At 38.7% G+C, this 26,557-nt stretch overlaps 1 protein-coding gene across 2 annotated transcripts; it reads right to left on the bottom strand.

Moving 5' to 3' along the window:
* Positions 1-6,281: 6,281 nt before the first annotated feature.
* LOC114651567 (gastrula zinc finger protein XlCGF57.1-like) lies at positions 6,282-25,904 on the bottom strand. Of its 2 annotated transcripts, none has more exons than XM_028801381.2 (3): positions 25,846-25,904; positions 12,756-13,374; positions 6,282-9,218 (listed from the first exon to the last, which is right to left on the bottom strand). In XM_028801381.2, exons 2-3 carry the CDS (start codon positions 13,198-13,200, stop codon positions 8,308-8,310), a joined length of 1,356 nt encoding a protein of 451 aa, XP_028657214.1. In that variant the 5' UTR covers positions 13,201-13,374; positions 25,846-25,904; the 3' UTR covers positions 6,282-8,307. The 2 variants fall into 2 exon arrangements, with proteins under 2 accessions (XP_028657214.1, XP_028657213.1); XM_028801380.2 differs by having other exon boundaries at positions 25,730-25,846.
* Positions 25,905-26,557: the final 653 nt, after the last annotated feature.

Raw genomic sequence — 26,557 nt, 5'->3', positions numbered from 1 at the left:
GTGACAGCTCACCGCGAAAACAAATCTGAGTTGATCACAGTCGCGCTGTAAGTGCCTGTCGTCGATGGGTGATGCAAGGAACATAATAAATGCAGGTAACAGTATAAATTGGCCATGACCCTGTTGTATCTGTGTATAGGGCAGTGGTAGATCCCGCTACAATAAATAACCGCGCTGTTCCTGTTTCAAGTTGAATAAAAGCTGGTTTTGCTAAAGTACTGAGACTCAGCTTCGTATTTTGGGGTGCAAGACAGGGACTCGCACGTCACAATTGTTTTATTTGCATTTGTTTATTTGTTCTATGCCTTGATTTCCTGAAACAATAAGACATTAAACTGTGTGCATTTCCATAAGAGCAAAAAACGGAGGTGTTCTAACACTTTTCAATGGTAGCGTATAAGGACACATTAATATCAATTTCAGGTTTGGCTCCTACTTTATAATAACCTAACGTAGACATGATGTTGCAACTGCTGTCTTTTTACCTGCACTCTTCAAAATAAAGAGGACAAAGTAGTTCTTCAGAGCAATGCCATAGAGGAACCATATTTGGTTCCAAAAATGCCTATCCATATGAAGGTTCTGGAAAGATCCTTCATTTACTTAGATCCATTGCAGATTGCACAAATAACCATGCATTGATAACAGATTTTGGGCACACAATTTTGAAAGAGCTCTTTGTTGCACCCAGCCTCACATCCTAATCTCCAGTTTTCTTGTTCTGCTAGCATCCTGCTGTAGGTAGGCTTACTACAGTACACATTTTGTTCTGTCTACATATTGTGAACCTTTTCAAAGCCCAAAGAACCAGCTTCATAGGTAAAGAACTCTTCACACAACGAATTACAGAGCCATTATTTTGAAGATGGCAGGCACTGGCCTCATACTTGAACTCAAGTTCTTAAAGGTTTTGTTTTTTGTCTTGCTGTCCTGACTGACACACCTCCTCGACATCACATGGAGGTCGGGGACAGTGTCTCTGGATTAGACAAAATTTTGTGAGAAAGGTCGCTATCTTCAATAAAGGGGACCAGAGGGTGTGATCCAGCTTTCGGTGTATCACATTCTTCAGATTTCCTGGGAAGGCCCATGCTAGGGTTCTGGAAAGGATGGACCTGGCTGTCGATTCAAATTCAGATTCAGGAGGAACAATGCAGATTTCATCTTGGTTGTGGAACACTAGACCAGCTTTTCTGGAGGGTTCAAGGGAAGTATGCTCAACCAGTCTGGATGTTTTGTGGACTTGGAAGTGGCATCCCTCGGGATGGTCTGTTGGTCGTTCTTCAGGAGTGTGGGGTACTGGGTCTGCTGTTGCAAGCTATATAGTCCCTGTACAACTGGAGTGAAAGCTTGGTTCGCATTGTTGGCAGCAATCAGATTTGTTCCTAGTAGGGGAGGAACTCTGCAAAGGCTGCCCTCTGTCACAGATTCTGGTCATAATTTTCATGGACAAAATTCTTAGGCCCAGCCAAGGAGTGGAGTAGTGGATGTCCAGTTTGGTGACCTGCAGCTCTGACTTTTGCAAACAATGAGGTCCTGCTGGCTTTAGAAGGCTGCACCCATTGAGGTGCACAGTGGGGTAGTTTGCAGCGAAGTGTGAATCTGCTGGGATGAGGATCAGCAAGTCAAAGTCTGAGGTCACGGTTCTCAGACAGAAAAGGGTGGAGTGTCCTCTCCAGATTGGGGATGAGGTGTTGCCTTAAGTGGAGGAGTTTAAGTATCTCAGGATCTTGTTCATGAGTGAGGAAAAATGGAAGCAGGATATCAAGATGGAGATTGGTATAGCATTCACAGTCAGACTCACGTGCAATGGAAAAACCTAGCAACTGCCATTTGTTTTCAAAATTGAGTTTTTGGAGTTACAGTGGACCCTTGACTTACGAACTCAATTCGTTCACAAGGGCTGGTTGTAACTCAAGTTGGTTGTAAGTCAAGACTATTTTTCCCATAAGAAATAATGGAAATCCCATAATGCGTTCCGAACCTCCCACAGCAACACTTACTTAAAATTTTCATAATAAAAAAGGGTTGTATAATGTACATAATTTACCAAAACACCAATAATTTTTCTAATGTACTAACCAAAAAGTTATAAAAAGTGCCTAGCCTACCAGAAACAACAATTTCATACTGTACTCACCATTTAAGTTGACATCTTTGGGCTGCAGGAAAGGAGGAGGAGGAGAATGAAATGGAAGGTGGTTATTGTTTGGAAGGAGCCTCCTTATACAAATCTTTTCTTTGTAAAATTGTCGAGATGGTGGATTTCGACATGCTGTACATATTAGCGAGATTGGTCACACGAACACCACTCTCATATTTCCGCACAATTTCCTTCTTCGTTTCGATTGTGATCGCTTTCTTTACCTTCGTTACCTTCTCTTCCTTCCTTAGCAATTATGGAAAAAATTATATAAATCACTGCACTGACCAAAATTACATCCACAAACACATGTATCTGGGCTCCGACTGACCCTTACAAACGATCTCGGCTGTTTGTTTACAATCGTGCAAGCGGATACACGTGACCGCATTCAGGTCGTAACGCAAGATGTTGGTCGTAAATCAAAACAAAAATTCTGGTCGTAAATCAAGTTGTTCGCATGTCAGGCCGGTTGTATATCAAGGGTCGACTGTACTAGGTCTGTCCTGATGTTATGAGGTAGTGATGATGGCCAAATATGTCTTCATTCCGGTCATAGAACGATGGAAGAAGCTAGTATGTACATATAATTTTACATACACTAAGGCAGGAGTGTCCAATGCCAGTCCTGGTGGGCCGCAGGTTTTCATTCAAACCCTTTTCCTAATCAGTGACCAGTTTTCACTGCTAATTAACTCCTTTACCCTTCATTTTAATAGCCCTGTTTATAAGGATTCAGTCCCCTGAATTGATTCATTTCTTCATTAAATGACAGCCAAACACAAATGAGACATGAAACAAGCCAACAGATGACCAGCTAAATTGGAACATCAAACTCTAATTTTTTAATGAGAAGTCAATTCTTGCTGTTAATTAAAGCCATTATTGAATATCAGGACTTGTTACTGCTCTCATTCTGCCAGAGCAGACTGGTGACTTTCAGTTTTTTGCTAAGACCACCGTCAAGATGTTTTGGTGAAATGAAATTATATATCGAGCCCATCTGTCTCGCTTAAAACTGTCCAAAATGTTTCCAGGACAAGATCCAACCTGCGAACGCTGCAACCAAGCTCCTGCCTCACTGGGTCACATGTTCTGGGCCTGCACCAAACTAACATCATTTTGGACCAAAATTTTTAAGTGCCTTTCAGACAGCCTTGGGGTCACAATCCCTCCTAACCCATTAACAGCTGTGTTCAGTGTTCTTCCAGACGGACCTGAAGTGGAGAAGGACAAGCAAACGGTGATTGCATTCACTGCACTTTTGGCACGCAGACTTATTCTGTTAAATTGGAAGAATCCTAATTCTTCTCTGATAAGTCAGTGGGAAACCGATGTTTTATATTATTTGAAATTGGAAAAAATCAAATTTTCAGTTAGAGGATCTGTACAGAATATTTTCAAAACCTGGCAGGATCTGATCAATATTATTTTAGAATAAGAGAAATAACTATTACCGCATTTAATTCCCTTCTCCATCTCTTATTTACATAGATATTTATTTCTCCCTTTCTTTTACTTATTGTTGTCTTATTAAAAAGCCCTAAGCAATTCTCCTTTGGCTAAGCTCTCCTTCTCAGGGGTGGGGTTTGATTTGTTTTCAATTTTGTTTGGTTATAAATTGATCTGTTTGTATGGAATGATTATAATAAAAATTAATAAACAGAAAAAAAAAATAGATGTTTTGGTGACCTGAGCAGACCAACATGACCGAGACCTTGAAGAAATGAGACGTGAAACAAGCCAACAGATAAATCGGGGCTTCAAACTCCAACCAGTTTCACTTCAATCGCTTTCTTAATGAGAAGCCGATACTTGCTTGTAATTAAACCCGTTATTTAATTCCACGGCATGTTGCTGCTCTCATTCTGCCACAGCAGACATTTCCAAAACTGTCTCGCTGAGCAGAGAGATCAACCTTACTGAGACCTTCACTTTTCTTTATTTTCAGATATTGTGTGATGGGCACAGGTGAGCTGGTCATGCGGTGGCTTGTTTTGTGTCTTATTTGGCTGCTAATTAGGGAAAAAGAAACAACAGAGGCCTGAGTCAAGTTAATTAAAATTAAGGCAAAAGAAGTTAATTAGCAGCAAAAACTTGTCACTAATTAAGATGGTTAGAATGAAAATCTACATCCACTGTGGCCCACCAGGACTGGAGTTGGACACCCCTGCTGTAAGACAAAAACCTATCAACAACACTGACCAATGAGGAAAGACCGCCTACCAATGAAAATTTCGGATTACGATCACGTGATTTAAATGCAGCGACTGCATGATTTAAACGGCAGGTGTTGTTGATTTGTGAAAAAAACAGTATTGTGTATGTGAAGTTCAGGAAAAATTTAATCTAGAGATCGTTAATTATGGGGGCGACATCATTTTCTCAATTTGCAGAAAACTTGAAAGATATGACATACTAGGTTTTTCCATAGTTGGTGAGCATGGAGTTACTTCAGGTTGGCCCCTCCTTTTCATTATTTACCTCCTTCCCCTTGGCAGTATCTTTCGTAAGTCTAACATTAACTTTTACAATGATGACATCCAGCTCTACCTCACTAGCAAACCTATTTTTTCCTTCAAACCCTCCTCACTTATTGACTGTATAGCAGAAACTAAATCCTGGTTTTCTTCAAATTTTCTTAGTGATAAAACTGAGGTTCTCCTCATTGGTACAAAATCAACATTATCCAAAACTGATCATTTTTCCTGTTATTGATTATCCTTCTGTCTCCCCTTCCCCACAGGTGTCATCCTTGACAGTACTTTATCTTTTCAGTCCCACATCAATAACATCTCCTGGTCTGCATATTTCCACTTGCGTAACTTTAGTCGTATTCGCCCCTCCCTCACTCCCCACACCACTGCATTCCTTGTTCATAGCCTTGTCACTTCTCGTCTGGATTATTGTAATTCCCACTTCGTTGGTCTTTCTCACAGATCTCTTTATAAGCTTCAACTGGTCCAGAATTCAGCTGGCCACATCGTTACTAGAACCTCCTCTACTCACCAGGTCACTCCCATCTTGTAGCAGATTTATTGGCTCCCGGTTAAGTGCCACATTGACTTCAAAATTCTCCCGTTAACATTTACTGTAAGGCTCTCCACAACCTTGCCCCTCGATATCTGTCTGACCTCCCTCCATGTTGCCATTCCCTCCCGCACCCTTAGATCCTCTTCTTCCATCCACTTGACTGTCCCCTTTGTCCATCTTACCACCACCAGCTCTGGAACTCACTACCATCTGAGCTTAGAAGTATTGATTCATTCTCACTTTTCAAATCTAAACTTAAAGCTCATCTGTTTAAGACTGCTTTTTCTCTTTGATTACAATTGTAATTTCTGATTTTAACTTGTGTATTTTTAGTTTTGTTTATAATGTGTGTTTTATCTAATTTTCGGTATCCTTGAGTGTTTAGAAAGGCACCTAGGAATAAATAAAATATTATTGTGAAGAGAGAGCTGGGCCAAAAGACAAAGATCTCAATATGCTAGTTGATTTACACCCATGCTCACCTATGGGCATGAGGTGTGGATAGTGTCCCACAGAACTAGATGGCGGATACAAGCAGCAGAAATGACTTTCCTTCACAGGGTGCCTGAACTGAGCCTTAGAGATAGGGTGAGGAGCTCGAAGTACAGCCGCTGCTCCTCCTCATCGAAAGGACGCAGTTGAGGTGGTTTGGACATCCAATTAGGAAGCCACCTAAACGCCACCCTAGAGAGGAGTTTCAAGCATGTCCTACTGCCAAACTCAGAAAAATGCATTGAAGTCAATAGGAAGGAGAACCTGAACATGTATTTAGTGGATTATAATGGTCTTTAAAGTGTCCCTGAGGGCTAGAGAAATACCAGTCAACTTTGCTGGACTGAGTATTGTGCCTAAAAATTTTACTTTAGCTGCAAAGTGGCCCTGCTGACTATTGTGCCTCCCGGAGATAAAATTAATAGAATTATGAGAACAGTACATATTTTTGCAAACAGTGGCAGCAGGAGAAGAAAGCATAAATTAGCTAACGCTTGACCCCCCCCCATATGTGATACAGGTCTTAAATGAAAAATTAGCTTGCCAAACCGCTGGTGCACTTGCTTACTCACTACATCTACTACAAAATAAGCACAACACCACAGCATGTGGGTTCTTTACTTCTTCCTGTTTACATGAACAGCACAGAACTCTGGGTAATACTATTAGAGGAGTAGGCTCACATATTACACATAGGTCACATACAAGTGCATACAAAAAAGATGTTACCTTTAGGAAAAGACACATTTCCAGTTTCCCTCTGATTGTGTTTTGTGTTTAAATGTATTAGAAAGTTTTCCATTAATTTAAATTGAGTTAAATTAGGGTTAGGCTGCTACACCTCTTTGATGACGCACTGGCACTAAAAAAAAATAAAAATTGCCTAAACCATCTGCTCTTCCAGATATGCTCACATATTTTGTTACCATGCATTTATTGCCACAGCTATTAATGCATTTACCCAATTGTGTGTGTATTTCTTGTGAAATATGCCACCATAAAAAAAATGACCAACACCTTCCTCTCTCCCTTTTCCTAGTCATTTCTTCCTGTCTGTCTTCCTATTTTTGATATGTGGTGTTTAATAAAATTGTGTGGGCTACTTGGCAGACGCCCATGCAGTGGACTGTGTCCTGCAGAGTTAGTGATCATAAGAAACTTTGCCTTTACAAGTGTGAGAGCAGTTGTAATTGGCAAAGACCTTCTTGTAGGGATCCTATGCTGCTTTTTATCGGTAGGGATATAAGAATTTGAACCTCTCTCCGACATGGTGTCGAAATCCATTCACAGCTGGCTCACTTGTTGACAGTCCCAATGTGATTTTGTGTGAGGGCACTGTGCCAGGCCGCATGCAGACTGCTGGGGAGACTCTCATCTGCAACAGACTTCGAAGAAGAGGAAGAACAATGGCAAGAGAGGTGATGGCTCTAGACAGCATGTATGACAAATTTGCAAAAGAAGCAGGCTGGCTTTTAAGAACACAGGTACAAATATGCTTTCCCTGATGAAGCTGGAAAAGTTGCAGTCCTGTTGCTATTCTACATTACACTTAGTAAAGTACATAACATACAGAAAAATTAAACAAAGTCCATCCTGTACCAGCCATCTGTCATCAAGGCTTTCTTGTAATGTATGTTTACATGTGTTTTTTGTTAGCTGGATCAATTTACATAAAATAAGGTAAAATAATCCAAATCCATTTGTAGAATATTACTTTAAACATGATGGTGAATTTTTTCAAGGCAAGTGAAATGTCAAGTGTGTTTTATAATATTAAACCACATTTTTCAAACACAAAAGGGATGCCCGGAACTGCAGCAATACAGTGCAGGCTTGCATATTACACAGCAATTCAGTGTCCAGACGTCCTGAATAACCTCAAAACTACACAGAAGCAGGATTAATCCTTAATAGCCAGTGAATGTACACAAAGGAATGCTGCATTTGTGTTCAGACAGATCTATGCTTCACCCCCCAATGGCTCAGTCTGCTTCTTGACACTTCCAGTATTGTAAAATGAGCAATTGCACCTCCCTTAATGACAGCTGTTTTTCTTCTAGGTAGTCACATACAATAACACATTTTTAAAATAATCTACATTTTACAATAGTAATTGGGTTTGACCTTTGCCCACACTTGTGGATCTAGTCAGGTCAGCTTACATTGTATAGCACTCTTCACTGAGTTCAGGTTCACATTGCTGCAGGACAGGGTTAGGCACAGTTTTCGCTCTACTCCAACTAGCAACTTAACTTTTCTACTTAAAAAAAAATCGTCCATAGCTCAGGAGTTTGCCTTGCTACAGTTCCAGCTCTTTAGAGTAGAAATATTGCAGATGGAATGGTACAATACAAAGTCTTAATAATAAACCCTGTCACATCAGATTCTGTATTGTGGATTAGTAGACTGGTGGACAGCGTTACTATGACTCACCTTATGAGTTTTGATCATACTGACACCACTGAAACATGATGAAAAAGGGAAAAATAGAAAAGATTAACAGTGTCAGAGAAAGAAAATATTTTACAACATTCTAACTGTGCACTAAAAATCCACATAACGTGTAGGCTTATAATACATTATGGCTGCTAACTTCTCTCAGTTTAAATAAATAAACCATTTCGCTGCCCTTTCCATCTTCAAGTCTTTTTTCTTAATCCACATAGTAAGCGTAACTTTTCTCTGTTGTGAATTTTTGTATGTATTTGAAGACTACTTTTACGCAAGAATCGTTTGCCACACACAAAACAGCAATGTGGCTTTTCTCCGGTGTGAATCCTCTTGTGTATCTGTAAATTGTCTACCCGCGAGAAACACTTGCCACATTCAGGACAGCAATGTGGCTTTTCCCCAGTGTGGATTATTAGGTGAATTTGAAGTTGTCTCTTTTCAGTGAAACGCTTGCCACATTCATGACAGCAATGTGGCTTCTCCCCGGTGTGAATTTTTACATGTGTCTTAAGATGACTGATCTGTGAGAATTGCTTGCCGCATTCTGAACAGGAGTGGGGCTTCTCTCCTGAGTGGATTCTTGTGTGTCTCTGAAAATTACTGATCTGTGAGAATCGCTTCCCACATTCCAAACAGCAATACGGCTTTTCACCTGTGTGAATTCTTTTGTGGGTCTGAAGACTGCTTATTTGTGAGAACCGCTTTCCACATTCTGAACAGTAATGCGACTTTTCTCCAGTGTGAGTTCGGATGTGTCTTTGAAGACTGCCTATATGGGAAAATTGCTGACCACATTCGGAGCAACAATGCGGCTTCTCTCCAGTGTGAATCCTTTCATGGTCTTTACAATCACATTTGCGTTTGAAACTTTTCCCACACTCTGTGCAGATAAACAGTGCCATTGAATCAGTATTCTGCATTTGCTGTTGAGCATTGGACGAATCTCTGTTTGTCAAGTTATTCAGAGACAGAGAATTTGAACTCTCTGACTCAGGTAAGGTCTTCTTTGTGTTTTTGTTGTGCTGTTTCCACGGACTGCCGCAGTGGGGAGATCCGAGACCAAAAGAAGACATGGAGCAGCCACCATTCTCGTCTAAATCTGTTTTAAAGAAACAAATGCAATTAGCTTTATAAACAAGATGAAGGTTTAAAGTATTAACCAAATTAAATTCTCACACAAGAACTGTTTCAAAAACTGTGACAAAAATAACTGAAAAACTCCTTGGTGCAACATTATTTAGTTGTTGCAGTTTTTGAGGCGACAGAAAACAGGCAATATCTTTTGTAACAATCACCACACTTAATATTGTGAAAAAAGTTTCTAACTGCTGCCAGCAGATAAGTGAACAGGAAACATGTCCTTACTGCAAGAACAATAGTAGTAAAAATCTGCACTATTAAAACTAAAACCTAGTTCTGCAAGTTTACTTTTGCAGTTACAAACATGCCTCTGAAAACCAGAAGGTGTGTTTTCTTAAATCAAAAGCTTTTCTCATTCAAAGTGGACTCATTCTATACATTTTAAGGCTTTTGCTTTCAAGTTTGAACTCTGGCCCCATTCACCTCCACTTTAAAACACAACGACGAGTTATCTTTTTTTTTCTTTATATGCTCTACTATGGAACATAATTATGAGTTGCAAATTGATATACACCATTAATGTGAAGAATTAGCTTCACCTTGTAAAATAGTAAATGTATATTTTAATATTGAAAATGGAATAAGAAGCAGGGCCACACTTTGCCTTTAGAACCTCTTTTTGTCCCTTATGGAATACTTTCATACAAGTCCTGAACGGTGTGCACTGGGATGTTGCACCATTGTTCAAGAATCGCTGAGGGGCAGAGGAGTTGGTAAGCAACTTCCTACTCTTAAGTTTTGCACTTCCAATGGGGATTCAATAAAATTTACAGAGGGGGTTGAAGACACCTTGGAAGGTGTTCATTTGTGTTCATCCTGGTCATCATAACACGACTCTTGAATTATTTAACAGTGTGTATGTGGGTGGTGTTACCATTCAGGAATGGAGGGACATCATGAAGGAAAAGGGCCTACACAACAGGGTGCACATTTGGCCAGCAAACTGGTCTTCTATTATTTTTCTTTTATACAACTAGGGGGCTCTTCCCCCTGCTTGCTTTGCTCACCAACCCCCGTGCAGGCGCTATGTGCCAGCCACTTCGTGTCTCTGCCACTTGCATATGTGGATTTCACATTCACCAAACAACAAATGTTTTAATATTCGTGGACACACCTCAATTTGGAAGAAACACTACTTTTCCCTGATGGTAACACGAATTAGACGATCTACAAGTCTCTGAATTAAAGTTTTAAGCCGAACAATGTCTACATACTGTCATATCTCCTATGTCCATATATTCAATCTCTTTTCGTTGTTCCCATTATTTCAGAGGAATAATTTGTTTGTTATCGCTAATGCGATCTTTATTATCAGTTTTTTTTGAGACTTTCGAATTTTAGTACTTCATAATTTCTAACCTGCTCTGCATGTGTATCGCTCCAATGTTTTTGAACCGCTTTACGATGTTCTACTTTGTCTTCTACTCTTTGTCTTTTATGTCCGACCCCGCTTGGAGCCGAGAGCGCAGGAACTGTCTGACAATAGCATTCACACGAATGACAAGTGATTGGACCGCGGGCATGGTTGTAAATGTTTGAGAGGAGGGTGGAACTTGTCAAAATCTATGGGCAAAAAGTCTCGTCTCGCGGACCTGAAATTATCTCAGAGAAAGTCTTATCCCTGGATTTCCTTTTATAATAGAGAGACAAGCAAAACAACTATTAGACTTAACAAATTTTACCAGATAGCCATACATACTATTATAGAAACCCCCATCATCTCTCTCTCTCTCTCTCTCTCTATATATATATATATATATATATAAAATCCAACGTCTGTCTGTCTGTATGTTTGTCCGCTTTTCACGAGAGAACTACTTAACGGATTTAGATGGGGTTTCTTTCTATAATTTTCTTGAACATTCCAGTTGATTTTGTGACTTCTTTCATTGTGCTAAGAATCACAGTTTGCTTGCAGGAGCGATATATTCGTGCTAATTTGAGACAGAGGCTGCAGGCTGAGGGGAGGGGGAAGCGTGACGTCAGGAGTGGGGAGCCTGGCAGGGCCCTCCTTACTGTCCTGTTTCACTACTACGCAGGTGGAGCTGCAGGGGATGGCTAGTATTTAATAAATGCCAAAAGACATTAGAACAATTTTGACAAGAAAAGCTAATTTAGCCCAACAAGCTCCTCCATCTTATTCACCTACATTTTCTAAGATAACAGTCGAGACTTGAAGGTCCTTAAAGTCCTACTCTCTACCACACTATCACTTACTTTATGTCATGTATCTATGGTTCTTTGAGTGACATTAGTGTGAAATATACCCTTAAGTTTCCAACTGTGTCCCCATGATCTTGTTGAATTTATTTTAAAGTAACAGTCACAATCTGTTGTACCAATTCCTTTCACAACTTTAAACACGTCAACCAAGGAACCTTTTAATCTTTGTTTTCTTAAACGCGAAATGGTTCAACTCATTTTATCAATGCTCTTTGTTCATACCCTTCAGGCCTTGTTGCTTTTGTCTGTACTTTATCTGCTTCAAAGTTCATATTCTTTGTTTATGCAATTTGTCTTGCACGTAAGGTTTCTAAAGTTGCCCTCTAACCATAGATTAGTTAATGCAGGATAGAAAATGGACTAATGTGCTGTCATACTTCATATTTCATTCTATCATCTACATAACATTGCCCACCTTTGTCTATTTCTGTCCTTGTCTGATGCTCAAACTCTGGTTCATTGTATCATAATGTCTCATATTGATTACTGTAATTCCCTCTTTATCAGGCTCCCTGCAAAATCTATACAGGACCTACAGTACATTCAGAACTCCACAGCCAGAGTCCTCACCCACACAAAGCATTTTGCTCACATCTCCCCTGTTCTCTCCCAGCTTCACTGGTTACCGGCTCAATCAAGGATTAAATTCAAGATTCTGTTTCTCACCTTCAAAGCCCTACATATCCTTGTCCCCTTTACTTCATTCAGCTCTTAGCTCGTTGCACTCCTTGTTGCTCTCTCAGGTCTTTGAGTAGTAATCTCCTTACTGTCCCACGCACCAGATTCTCCACCCTGGGAGGCAGGTCCTTCAGTGTTATGGCCCTCAACCCTGGAACTCTCTTCCTCTGTCTCTCCAAGATTGCTCCTCTTTCTGCACCTTTAAATCTGAACTGAAAACTTTCCTCTACTACAAACTTTTGTCTTCTGTGTAAAAAAAATTTTTTTTTAAAAATTTTATCTGTATGTAAAGCAACCTTGAGTTTGTGAAAGGCACCCTATAAATGCAACTTACTATTATTATTATACTTTCAAAAAAACTATGCTTTGATTTGTAAAATTGAAAACCTTACTGTGGAATCCATTTTAAGTTTGGTTTATTGAGGCCATGAGCAGCTGCTAAGACAACTTTGTTTCAGTGTGATCATATAGCATTTGAACCGGCATGTGGCTCATTACCAGAAAGACAGAATTAAACTTCACTTTACGTGTTCTTCAAATACGCTTTACAATTTTTGTGCCACATCCACTACTAAATCTCTTAAAAAGTATATACCTTTTTCAGGATGTCTTTGAGATGATAACTGTTCTTGTTCGCTTCCACAACATTTCTCCTCTGCCATTCCACCCTGAAACTCTGATGATTCAGTCTTCACATGGACAGAATCCTGCCAGGAAGAACACTGTTCGCCTTGACTTGAATCTAAATCAGGGGACTCTTTTTTAACTGCCGGATATGACCGCAAAAATGAGTCATCATCTGAGGATACGTCTTCTTTGAAAATGGTACAACCATTATGGTTCTGCAATCTAAGACTGAGAGACACCTGTTCAGAATCCTCTTCTTTAATACACCAGGCACTTGGTCCAGGCTCCTCCTCTTTAATACAAACACGCTCCCATTCACAATCCTCCTGTTTTATGCTGAAGCCTTCTTCCTTGAAGTGGACGGAGTCCCACTCACATTTCTCTTCCTTGATTTCAATCATTCTTTGCTCCATTTTATCTACTTTTTACAAGGCCTTGCTCAAATGCAATGCCATCCTCTTACCAGTGACCGCACCTCCTTAGGATTGTTGTCTGCGTATTTGTGAGCTTTGTCCAGAGCACAGCCAGATACACACACTCCATACTGGCAGACAGCTTTCACAGGACAGCGAGATTTCACTGATTCCCTTTTTGGGGTGGGGGCAAAAAAAAAAAAGGACACAATGACTTCATCATAACATCAAAATAAATGATTACACATTCTACATTAACTTCTAAAGACAGAAATTATTTTTACAGTTATTTTTGATGTTTATAAAGCTTATATTTTCATCATGTTTAATGTGATGTGTTTTAGAGTGATAATTATTGTTTTATTTTTTTGGCTTGACTGTTAAGGTTTAAAGTTTTCTACAAGAATAATTTTAATTTGCCCTTTCAGCTGCTCCCAAAACAGATAAAAATAAAACATATAGAGTTGAACAGGTTCAAAATTACAAAAAAACAACATGAAATATTTATATAAACTGAAAAGTAATATTTTGCTAACTACTTTTAATGTTTAACAGTTAGTTTTACCAAGACAGTTACAAAACACAATATGAAAAACTCTATGCTACTAGAGTTTGTAGTACTTTCAGCATTTTGCGAGGAAAACTCATATGGCACAGTGGAGAAAAAAGAATTCTGGAGCAATCTGTGTGGCTAAGTGAAGGCAAGTTCTACATATAATAGGGGTCCAACATCTTTTTGTTGCATAATAAGCAAGTTTAATTTACTGTGTTATCAAATAAACTTGCCGCAATTCCCATAGTGCTGCTTTTTCTTCATTTTGATGCCTGGGAAAGGCAGTTCCTATGCAATTCACACATATGCTAATACTTTCTACTACAAAGGAAATGTGTAACAGTTTCATCTTTTACCATTAATGCTACATTTACATTTATTTGCTTGGGTGCTTTTATCCAAGGTGACTTACGAAAGTGGTAAACATAACCGAGTAACATTAGGCTGGGGCCTGTTTGCTCAGCAAGTGTAGTAGGACAGGTAACAAAAAGTTGATTGCCACAAGTGAAAAAGATGCAATAACTAATACATACACAATCATGGACTACAATTAATAAAGCAATTAAACTTAGTCTAACAAAAAATTAAGCAACAATATAAAATATAACTGAGCAAAGGTTTTTTTTTTTTTTTTTTTATCAATTAGACAGCTATTCACAAAACAGATGGGTCTTCAATTGCTTCTCACATTGAGCGAGTCAGCAGTTCATTAAACCAACTAGGACCTACACAACAGAAGAGTCTGGATTGAGACTTGATACCACGTAGAGGTAAGCTTCACTAGACGCTGTTCACTTGCAGATCTGAATGGGTGAGAAGGAGCACAGCGTACCACCAGTGTCTCCATATACAGTGATCCCTCGCTATATCACGTTTCGACTTTCACGGCTTCACTCCATCGCAGATTTTAAATGTAAGCATATCTAAATATATATCGCAGATTTTTTGCTGGTTCGTGGATTTCTGCAGACAATGGGTCTTTTAATTTATGGTACATGCTTCCTCAGTTGGTTTGCCCAGTTGATTTCATACAAGGGACGCTATTGGCAGATGGCTGAGAAGCTACCCAATCAGAGCATGTATTACGTATTAAATAAAACTCCTCAATGATATACGATATGCTTCCCATGCAGTGCTTCGATTGTTTGCTTTTCTCTGTCTCTCTCACTCTCTCTGACATTCTCTGCTCCTGATGAGCAGTGGGGCTGTTCGCACACTGGCCTGAAGGATACGGATGCTCCTCTAAAAAATGCTGAAAGACTACCTTCACATTGCTCCCTTTCTTGCAGCTGCTTTGTCCAGCGGTACTTCGCATACTTAAAAGCCCGAACAGCCCTACTGATTTTTGATTGTTTACTTTTCTCTCTCTCTGTCTCTCTCTCTCTGACATTCTCTGCTTCTGACACGCACTCCTTTGAAGAAGAAGATATGTTTGCATTCTTTTAATTGTGAGACAGAACTGTCATCTCTGTCTTGTCATGGAGCACAGTTTAAACTTTTGACTAAAGGGTGTTATTTCATGTCTAGAGGGCTCTAATAATGTTAAAAAACGTATTTAGAAGGTCGTAAACAGGTTTTCTATGCTCTAACTGCAAAAATATTAGATTTATAAATAAAGAATCCTACTTCGCGGAAATTAATTTATCGTGGTAGAGTATGGAACAGATTAACCATGATAAACGAGGGTTTACTGTACTCAGGTGCTGACCAACTGACTACTCTACAGGCGTCTGAACTTGATGCATACTGCTACAGGGAGCCAATGTAGCAACCCAAAGAAAGGAATGATATGTGCCCATCTGGGCCAGTTAACTACAAGACAGGTCACTCCATTTTGAACCATGAATTAATACAAATATATTTGCCTGCATATATGCAAATGATATAAAGTTTTACAAAATACCCAATTCAGAGGTACACTGTATGTGAACCAAAGGAGCAGTAGGCAGTAGTCCCTCCTATGATGTGAGGCATCTAAAATCTTAACACAGACTTATCGTAAAAGAAGATTAATACATTATCAAATTCAAAAAAAGTACTAGACCATTTTTCACAAACAAATGTTAACTAAAGTATGATGTTCTTTTCTTACTGAGTTATAAAGTGTGGAATAGGATGTCTTTAAAGATTTGGATGGCAATTAGGTTTACATCAAGAGGAGAGGCAAAGTAATTATTACCAGAGGACCTGCATTTGAGTCACTCATAACTTTTTACGGACTGCTTGCTCATACTTCAGTAAAGATAACCGAGTCTTCTGCCTTCTATAAAAAGGACATAAAAAGTAACCCCAGGTTAAACTACTGTAGTGCGAATCACCATGTTAGTAAAATTCTGTCATTTGAGCGATATACAAACGGAGCTAAAATTACAGTGGTCCTCTGGTAATAATCACTTTTACCCACTGTGTAAACTGGAAAATCAGAAATGCTGTTACTCCTTGTTATATGCAGTGCCGTCTTAACAGCATTATAAGCCCCCGGGCAAAGCAGTGCACTGGGGCCCTACTTACACAACCACTCAGCTAGTCACAACACACATAGATTTGCATGGGGCCCCTGGGCAACTGCCCAGCGTGCCCATGCATTAAGATGGCCTCGGTTGTATGTGCTGAATTTGGCAGCAGGGGATGGTGGTGGTGGATCGGGAAACCCCCTCTACAGTCTGAAGGCATGCTGATATGTACAATTTATATCAAAACGTGGGGGGCTGGGACTTTCCCTTGGAGGTGTAAATGAACATAATGTTGTTATAAATCTTCTTCTTCTTTTGGCTGCTCCCTTTTGGGGGTTTCATGGCAGATTATCTTTTTCCATAAGTGTTGTTATAAATAACAGTTGTTAATGTGGTCCAAGCTGATGGTAGGCACACATATACTGCCGGTGTCTATAAGACAAGAAAAGGGAAATACTGGTATGGATAACTGGAGAGTATCCGCAGCTTTCAAGCACTCACTTTATCCCGCCTTAAAGACACACTTTAAGTGAGTTAATGTTAAATTCATATTAAGTTTTTGTTTAGCTAAGAGTAGGAGGCTCTGCCCCCTGCTCGCCATTCCCCGGGCATATGGGGAAGCAGATGTACAATTTAAACAGATTGTTATTTTCATGGGAATTGTTACATATGCATGATAGACCTAACTATTTTACATTACAGCGAGTAATTAACCATAGTAAAAAAAAATGGTAAAATGTAATAAATTGAAAGAAAATTATGTTTCATATTGCGTTAGAGGTATTCGTAAATAATTTTCAAACTTACACTTTTACTGTAAAACTTCACTAAAATCTATTTTTTGAATTAACATTTCATCAATATCGCATTGAATTTTGATTCCATGTTTTGGACTAACATTGTGACAACGCATTGTATAACTGCCCATATCGTTTCTTTCTCTCTAATAAATAAACCGACTTTTTTAAATGTTCGTCCTTGTGATTTGTTAATTGTCATAGGAAAAGCTGTTCTAATGGGAAACTGTAAACATTTTAATACGGATGGCATATCAAGATCTCATTTGGTGTCTAATGTTATCCGTGGAAGATGTACTACATTACCTTTCTTGTCGCCTGTTAAAATTTTACAGGTTAGTATATTTCGACCAATTCTGAATACAACTAATCTTGTTCCATTGCATAGCCCATCACTCAGACATAAATTATGCAATTACATTACTATATATCCTTCTTTCTATTTTAATTCGGCCGGTGGAAGACCAGACGGTGTTAATGGATGTAGATATTCTTCATGATATTGTAAGTTGATGTTTTCATCACCATCACCACTAACTGCTTCAGCATAGTCTATTGATATTTGCCGTGTAACCGATTAACAATTTTCGTGTTCATTCGTATTACTTTATCGTTTCTCTGCTAGGATTCATTTCTTCTGTTAAGAACGCTTCGGGATGAAATTCTTCAATAGGATTTGGACATAATAAGTCTTCTTTTATTGGGAACTTAGTAAGGAAAATGTAAAAATTTATAAGAGCTGAGAGCGCAGGAACTGTCTGTCAAAAGCATTCACACAAATGACACGTGAGAGGACTGTGGGAGTGGGCCGTTAACCAGAAATGTTTGAGAGGAGGGCCGACTTGAAAAAATTCTTGGCAAAAGTCTTGTTTCAAGATTTTCTTTTACAATAGAGAGATAAAATATATGGCTTTGTATTGACACATACTGGGACAAATGGTCAATATGGGTTATTTTTGTTATGTATTCATAAAATCTGTATTCTAGGTGAAATGATGAATAAGAGACTAAACAACAGAATGTCATCTTTTATTTCCAGGGCAGGGATTGTTGTGTTTATTCCCCCAGAAGTATTAGGACAAATGACTGACAGGTGACTCGTAATGGCTTAGTCGGTCCCTTCATTCTCAACACTTCAAAGAACACAGAGTGTGAAGGGCTGGTTGTAGTCACTGGATTTTGCATTTGGAATCTACCGTTGATATCAGAGAGGGAGAATTGACTATGACAGAAAAGTAAGCCATTTGCAAAATTAAAACAAACACTGAACAGAACCGGGACTTCCAATAACAACAGCATGAGATTAATGTGAAAAAGAAAGAAACCATGGGAGGTGTAAGCAACCTGTAATAAGTGGGTCGTCCCAACAGCCAAAGAAGTAAAAGAATACAGGGCTACAAAGTGACAGCATCAGTATTCAGCATTCACAGAAGAATTAAAGAGAGGAAATAGAGAAGCTACACTACAAGATGCAAACCAAGAACAGAAAGGTCAACGGAAATTACAAAGATGAACCTGATCAATTCTGGAGCAAAGTTTTATGAACAGATGAGTTAAAGATGAACCTTTGGCAGAGCGAAGGGAAAGGAAAATTGTGGCAAAAGACAGTGGACTGCCAATGATCCTAAACATGTCTGAAGGAGGCAGCATCATAGCTAGGACGTGCATGGCAGCTTCCGGAGCTGGCTTACTATTCTTTAATGATGATGTAAATGATAAACTTTGAAGTGTACAGAAACATCTTGTCTTCTTAAATCCAAAGAGATGACTTCCAGCTCATTAGACAGAGATCCATAATACATCAAGACAATAACCCAAAACATACTGCCCACATAACCAAGCAGTTTATCAGAAAGAAAAAGTGTAAATGTTTTGGACTGGTTAAGTCAGTCTCCTGATTTAAACCCAATTGGGAACACTTTGCAGAGGAACCTAAAGTCAGAAAAGCCCTAAAACAAGTACAAACGGAAGAAGACTGCCATAAAGCCTTGGCAGACAAGACTAAACAAAGTAATCAGGCGTATGCTGATAGCAATGGGTCACAGACTTGGGGCTTTTATTGTGTGTAAGGGGTATGCGGCCAAATGCTGAATTGAACCAACGTTATTTGGCTTCAGAATAATTTGTCGTAATACTTCTGAGGGATTAAACACAATAAATGTCAACAACTCAAACACGAGACACATTATCCAGAAATAAAAGCCGATATCCTGTATTTTAGTCTCCTATTCATCTTTTCACCTAAAGTACACATTTTAAGAATATATCACAAGGATAGCCTATATTACCTCATTGTCTCAGTACTGCAACTTCCCACTGAAGAAAATATAAATACAGTAGATAATAAATGGTTCTGCCTTATCCCCAATAAGCTGACACAGCAATACTTTACGTATATAGCCATTTTCCATGTTATGTAAATGGACTATCCCTGATACTTTTCTATAACTACAACAAAATAGTAAAATAACCTCAAACTGACTACCTGAAAATGGAAATGTATACAGGTGCATCTCAATAAATTAGAATATCATCGAAAATTTAATTTATTTCAGTAATTCAATTCAAAAAGTGAAACTCCTATATTATATAGATTCATTACACACAGAGTGATATATTTAATAATAATAATTCTTTGCATTTATATAGCGCTTTTCTCACTACTCAAAGCGCTCAGCAATTGCAGGTTAAGGGCCTTGCTGAAGGGCCCAACAGAGCAGAGTCCCTTTTGGCATTTATGGGATTCAAACTGGCAACATTCCAATTGCCAGTGCATATCCCTAGCCTCAGAGCCACCACTCCGTCCTTCTAGTGTTTATTTCTTTTAATTTTGCTGATTATGGCTTATAGCTAAAGAAAACACAAAATTTTGTATTTCAGAAAATTAGAATATTAAATAAGACCAAAAAAAAAAAAAAAAAAAAGATTTTTAATACAGAAATATTGGCCTACTGAAATTCTGTCCATGTAGGCACTCAATACTCGGTCGGGGCTCCTTTTGCACGAATGTGGCGTGGCATGAAGGCGATCAGCCTGAGGCACTGCTGAAGTGTTATCGAAGTCCAGGATGCTTTGATCGCGGCCTTCAGCTCGTCTGCATTGTTGGGTCTATGTTGAGTTTGCAAATTAACTTTTCGATGATACTCTAATTTATTGAGATGCACCTGTAAGGGCCTTTTTTTGGTTCTACTCAATCAAATATATAACAACAAAACTGTTATAGTTGCTTTCAAATTAAATGCAAAGTAAACAAGATTTAAACCACACCCAAAAGAGAATAAAATGAGAAAGACAGAGATTTAAAAAATTACATTCATAATGTGATAGAACAATAAATAACAGACAGCCAATTACAGGTTCAGCATGCTTATTCTAAAATTTTACTAATTAATTCTTGCTATGTTTTAAAAAAAAGTGTTGGACATATCCTCTGAGAATTACATTCTTTTTTAATACGAGATAATCTAGAATGTTGTTTACCCACTGAGTTACAGAAGGTGGGTCAGGAGTCCTTGAGCTGATCAAGATAAGTGTGCATGACAGCAGTGTGGTGTAGGTGATTACAATCAACTTACAGTGGTGTGAAAAACTATTTGCCCCCTTCCTGATTTCTTATTCTTTTGCATGTTTGTCACACAAAATGTTTCTGATCATCAAACACATTTAACCATTAGTCAAATATAACACAAGTAAACACAAAATGCAGTTTTTAAATGATGGTTTTTATTATTTAGGGAGAAAAAAAATCCAAACCTACATGGCCCTGTGTGAAAAAGTAATTGCCCCCTTGTTAAAAAATAACCTAACTGTGGTGTATCACACCTGAGTTCAATTTCCGTAGCCACCCCCAGGCCTGATTACTGCCACACCTGTTTCAATCAAGAAATCACTTAAATAGGAGCTGCCTGACACAGAGAAGTAGACCAAAAGCACCTCAAAAGCTAGACATCATGCCAAGATCCAAAGAAATTCAGGAACAAATGAGAACAGAAGTAATTGAGATCTATCAGTCTGGTAAAGGTTATAAAGCCATTTCTAAAGCTTTGGGACTCCACCGAACCACAGTGAGAGCCATTATCCACAAATGGCAAAAACATGGAACAGTGGTGAACCTTCCCAGGAGTGGCCGGCCGACCAAAATTACCCCAAGAGCGCAGAGACGACTCATCCGAGAGGTCACAAAAGACCCCAGGACAACGTCTAAAGAACTGCAGGCCTCACTTGCCTCAATTAAGGTCAGTGTTCACGACTCCACCATAAGAAAGAGACTGGGCAAAAACGGCCTGCATGGCAGATTTCCAAGACGCAAACCACTGTTAAGCAAAAAGAACATTAGGGCTTGTCTCAACTTTGCTAAGAAACATCTCAATGATTGCCAAGACTTTTGGGAAAATACCTTGTGGACTGAGGAGTCAAAAGTTGAACTTTTTGGAAGGCAAATGTCCCGTTACATCTGGCGTAAAAGGAACACAGCATTTCAGAAAAAGAACATCATACCAACAGTAAAATATGGTGGTGGTAGTGTGATGGTCTGGGGTTGTTTTGCTGCTTCAGGACCTGGAAGGCTTGCTGTGATAGATGGAACCATGAATTCTACTGTCTACCAAAAAATCCTGAAGGAGAATGTCTGGCCATCTGTTCGTCAACTCAAGCTGAAGCGATCTTGGGTGCTGCAACAGGACAATGACCCAAAACACACCAGCAAATCCACCTCTGAATGGCTGAAGAAAAACAAAATGAAGACTTTGGAATGGCCTAGTCAAAGTCCTGACCTGAATCCAATTGAGATGCTATGGCATGACCTTAAAAAGGCGGTTCATGCTAGAAAACCCTCAAATAAAGCTGAATTACAACAATTTTGCAAAGATGAGTGGGCCAAAATTCCTCCAGAGCGCTGTAAAAGACTCACTGCAAGTTATCGCAAACGCTTGATTGCAGTTATTGCTGCTAAGGGTGGCCCAACCAGTTATTAGGTTCAGGGGGCAATTACTTTTTCACACAGGGCCATGTAGGTTTGGATTTTTTTTCTCCCTAAATAATAAAAACCACCATTTACAAACTGCATTTTGTGTTTACTTGTGTTATATTTGACTAATGGTTAAATGTGTTTGATGATCAGAAACATTTTGTGTGACAAACATGCAAAAGAATAAGAAATCAGGAAGGGGGCAAATAGTTTTTCACACCACTGTATCTTATGCACTTCCCGAGAGCGCACCATATGTTGCCATTAATGGACTGGGAGTGATTATAATGCCAAGGCTGTCCAAGAATGTTTGACTTTTGTCCAAAATGATGTTAATTTAGTGCACTCCCTAAACATATGACCTAGTGAAGCTGGAGCTAGATGGCAGCACTTAGGTAATTTCATCTCAAATCATCCCACTATTGGAACTCATCGTCACAGATTTTAGCAAAACTTCGGCCTGCTAATTTGATCATAGGAGCAACCCATGGAACTGAAATTGCATGTGTCTTGGAATCAATATTAAGTTGGATTTAAGCTAACAAAGTATGAACTTATTGTGGGGGATTATGACTTTGACTGGCTATATCTCCCTACATATAAGTTGCACAGAAATGGTTCTCATATTGTTTTAAAGGTCTTTTCCAGCTTTATGTCTTGTGTAAATATTATGCTATCCCAAAAATGCAAAAAAGAAAAATTACCATGTTATGATGATCATAAAATTAAAAATTGAACAGCGAAAAAAAACTATATTTTAAAATTGGTCATTTTTGTAACTAAAGCTATCTTATAAAGTCATGAACATCTCCAGAAAATTTGGTCTTTGATTTTTGAGTCATTGCTGAGATATTATAACTTAATCTGAAGTGTGCAACAAAACCAAAAATCCTGACAATGTTGTTGAATTAGCCCAGTAATGCCATACTGGGAGAATTTGATTGCAAATACTAGGGGGCTTACCCCCTGCTCACTTTGCTCACCAACCCCCCACCAGCCTCTGCTAAGTGCCAACCACTTTGTGTCTCTGCCACTCGTGTTGTGAAGAGGAGGGTTGAACGCACCCCAAGGAGATGTGACTCCTCCGAAACCCCTTCTTAAACGGTGATACAATGGGAAACAAATAGTTTTTTTTTAACCACCTCTTTGCTCAATCAGCTGCTGCTTTGTCATCTACTCGTTGTCTTTTATTTCCAGCCCCGGGTGTGGTTAAATCTCTTGGCACAAAGTCTTGTCTCGCGGGACATGACTTCTTGATATTTATTTTTTTCAGTTTATAATTTAAAAACAGAATAAGAATCTGAAAATCTAACAAATCTCTTTAAAGTTCGATAAATTCTAAAAAGAATGATACCAAACATATATACTATATGTAGGTTTTAAAATAAGCCCGATTTAAAGCATGACAAAAAAGTGACATAAAATCGTTGCACTTTTAGGCTTATGATATTATATATATATATATATATACATACACATATACATACATACATACATACATACATACAGTAGATTCTCTGGAAGAAAGTATGAATGATACTACTCAAATATCTAATTACAAAGCAAGTTAGAGAAAATAATTTTCAGTTACTCCACAGGTATCATCCTACCAAACACCACATAATCAAATTAAAAATAAATAAATACATTGATCCAAATCACTCCTTTTGTAATGCTTGTACAGAAATGGCTTACATTTATTTTAGACCTGTTCCAACACTCAAATATTCTGGAAATATTTTTCTAGGTTTGGCAAAAGAAAGGTTACTGAAGATTTCTCTTTACTTTTAAGATTAACCAATTAAAGCTTTAAGTTTAAAAGAGGTAAATAAAATATCAAATTAATATTATTTTAGTAAAATATGTAAGCATTATTAGTCAGAAATCTTTTGTTTCATATATCCGATTATATGTTAAGACTATTTTAACCTAAAATAAGTGTAACGCTTTAAAAACTATTAATATTTGTACATTAGTAATGATTTTCTGCAATGTCCTCTAATGTACTCCTGGCCATTTATCTATTTGTTGTTTACTCTCTCTATGATTGTAATTGTAATTTTTATATCATCACTACCTGTGTTACCCGGTTTTGTTTGGTAAATTTCTGAAGATAGTTGCTCCTAAACTTGGTCCTGGGGATTTTTGTTCCAACCAACATTTGTTCTTAATTGGACTCCTGGCTTAAATAAGTGAGTTGTTATTTCCCAGTTTCTGTGTTTTAGGGTCAATGAAGAAATTACAAAAGCAAGTGTGTTAATACATTGTAATAAAATTGAACAGCTATATGTGTATAAAGTTTTTTTTTTTTTTTTACTTTTTATTTATGTTCATCCTGATTTCCATTCTGCCATTCCAATATGACTAATTAGAAGGTCTGACACTGAAGCAGTTGCAGCCTTTCGTCATTTAATGCTGTATACCCAGGTGTCTGCTTTGCTTGTTTCTAACTGTTGCAAAAATCATACTGCTGTGCTTTCTGAACACAGAATAATAATAATAAAAAAAAAGATAACTAAATGAGTTCAATTTTTATCACTGATTGTGAATCCGGATGGAACAAAAACCTGCAGCCCAGGGGTCCCCAGGACCGAGATTGTGTACCACTGTCTTAAGACAAGGGGCCTCACGGGCCATTGGGTTAATCAAATGTAGCAGAAGTACTATGTAAGTAATTGAACTCTTTTCTGTACACAATATTATTATTATTATTTTACACTAAAGGGCCAATATTGTGGTTAAGGCTTTGAACTTCAAACCCCAGATATCGTGGGTTCAAATCCTGCTAGTGATAGCATGTTCTAGATACAAATGCACAAGAGTAAAATATTCCTGATGTAGATCAGTTCTCACAGGCCTGGACCGAAACATGTGCAAATATGGAAGTCTGCAATGTGCACTTTATTTTCATGTGAATTGTATGATTTATAATTGTAAACTGCGCAGTTGTGGCTAAAATTAAGGAAAAACGTACATTTGTCCCAAACATTATTGAGGGCACCGTATACCGATTGCTCGTATGTCATTTTGTTTTGAAAAAAAAAAAAAAAAGTTCCGAAATATTTTTAAGGTGTCAGTCACAATATATGTTAATTATCTTTTTCTTACGTTTAGATGCAAAGTGCTGAAGTTCAGGTTTAGGTTTGAAATAGCCGACTTATTTAGAGCAGCGGCGTGCAGGAGGAGCGACACTACTATTTAATTTCGTATCATACACTGCACTCTCTTTTATCCCTAGCATGTGAGTTTTAATGTTTAAAGCGAATCTTTTAGCAATGTTGTATATTTTTTCCATTATTTTCTTTATTGCCCAACGTTCTGGGAGTGCATGGTTTCGCGAAGCCACTACAGCAATATATATTTTAAGTGATTTTATCGCATCTTCTCATTCCTCGTAAGGATATATGGAATTGGGGTGAATGGGTAGCAAAAACTGTACCTTGCCTCGGACGGCATTATTTAACGTGTCAACCCTGCTGTCGCGTATGTTACATGGTGGACTTTATCACACTATGCCACCCGCCCCTTACCATTCTGGTCTGGAGCCGGGAATTGCAACCCATATCGACAGCACTAGTCAAAGGCAGAAGGCACCGGGCGCAGGGTTAGTCCATCCATCTGCTCAGTTAATTGCATATTTTACCGAACCATTTCATATTTAAACAATGGAAGAGCGCTTTGTTCTGTCTATCAGGCGCTCCAGTCCTCACTCGCACCTAGCAGCACACATTGCCCATTCGTACAAACTGTGAACGCATACCTCTATAATGCGACGTTCCTCATTAATTACGTACACTCAGTTTGGACAATCAATCAGGCAGATAAAGCACACTGGGCAAAAAACAACAAAACCGCTATTAACGAACCCCGCCTTACCCGAAAATTCCCAGGAATATATCCGCTTCCGCCGTTTTCATGACGTCTTTGTCTGGTTTACTGTTTGCGCATGCGGCTGTCTTGGAGCACGCTGGGATTTTTGCGCATGTGCGTAGCAGGTACGCCAGATATAACTTTAGACATTTCTCGTATGAAGACAATATAACATATACTGCAAAGATTGATCACGTTAGCGTGACGATTTGGTACTTATGTGTTTTAGTAGTGGTAGCGTGGTATTTCGTTTCTCCCCTTACCTTACCGACCACTGCATCCGAACATGCAGGGTAACTTTAAAGCAAAGGTGTCAAACTCAGTTCTGGGACAACCGCAGTGGCTGCAGTCACGTTTTTCAATAGCAGACAGTTCCTGATGCTAAGTAAGGTGACCACCTTTTTCGGACAACTGTCCCCGGTTTCAGCTGGTTCACTTTTTTGAATGTATCTCGTCACCACGATAATTTGAACTCGGCGCACGTGCGCGGTGTTTTGACGGAGGTTATGCATTACCGCATCCTGCAACTTTGGCGAGAAATCACGTGATAAGCTTTCGCGTTGTACTCTGTAGTGTTTAGAGTCCCTACTCGTGATCTGTAGATTCTGGAAGAAGTTTTGGAAGAAGCCCACAGTCCAAACACAGTCTCCTTAGTGCAAGGCAACCATTTTTAAGATTCCATTACTTTAACTGCTTGCTTTTTTGTCTCCTTAATACA

Source organism: Erpetoichthys calabaricus, chromosome 5 (genome assembly GCF_900747795.2).
Source record: "Erpetoichthys calabaricus chromosome 5, fErpCal1.3, whole genome shotgun sequence".
Classification (NCBI taxonomy): domain Eukaryota; kingdom Metazoa; phylum Chordata; class Cladistia; order Polypteriformes; family Polypteridae; genus Erpetoichthys; species Erpetoichthys calabaricus.
Note: the sequence above shows the minus strand (reverse complement) of the source record. Positions and strands in the feature narration are given on the sequence as shown.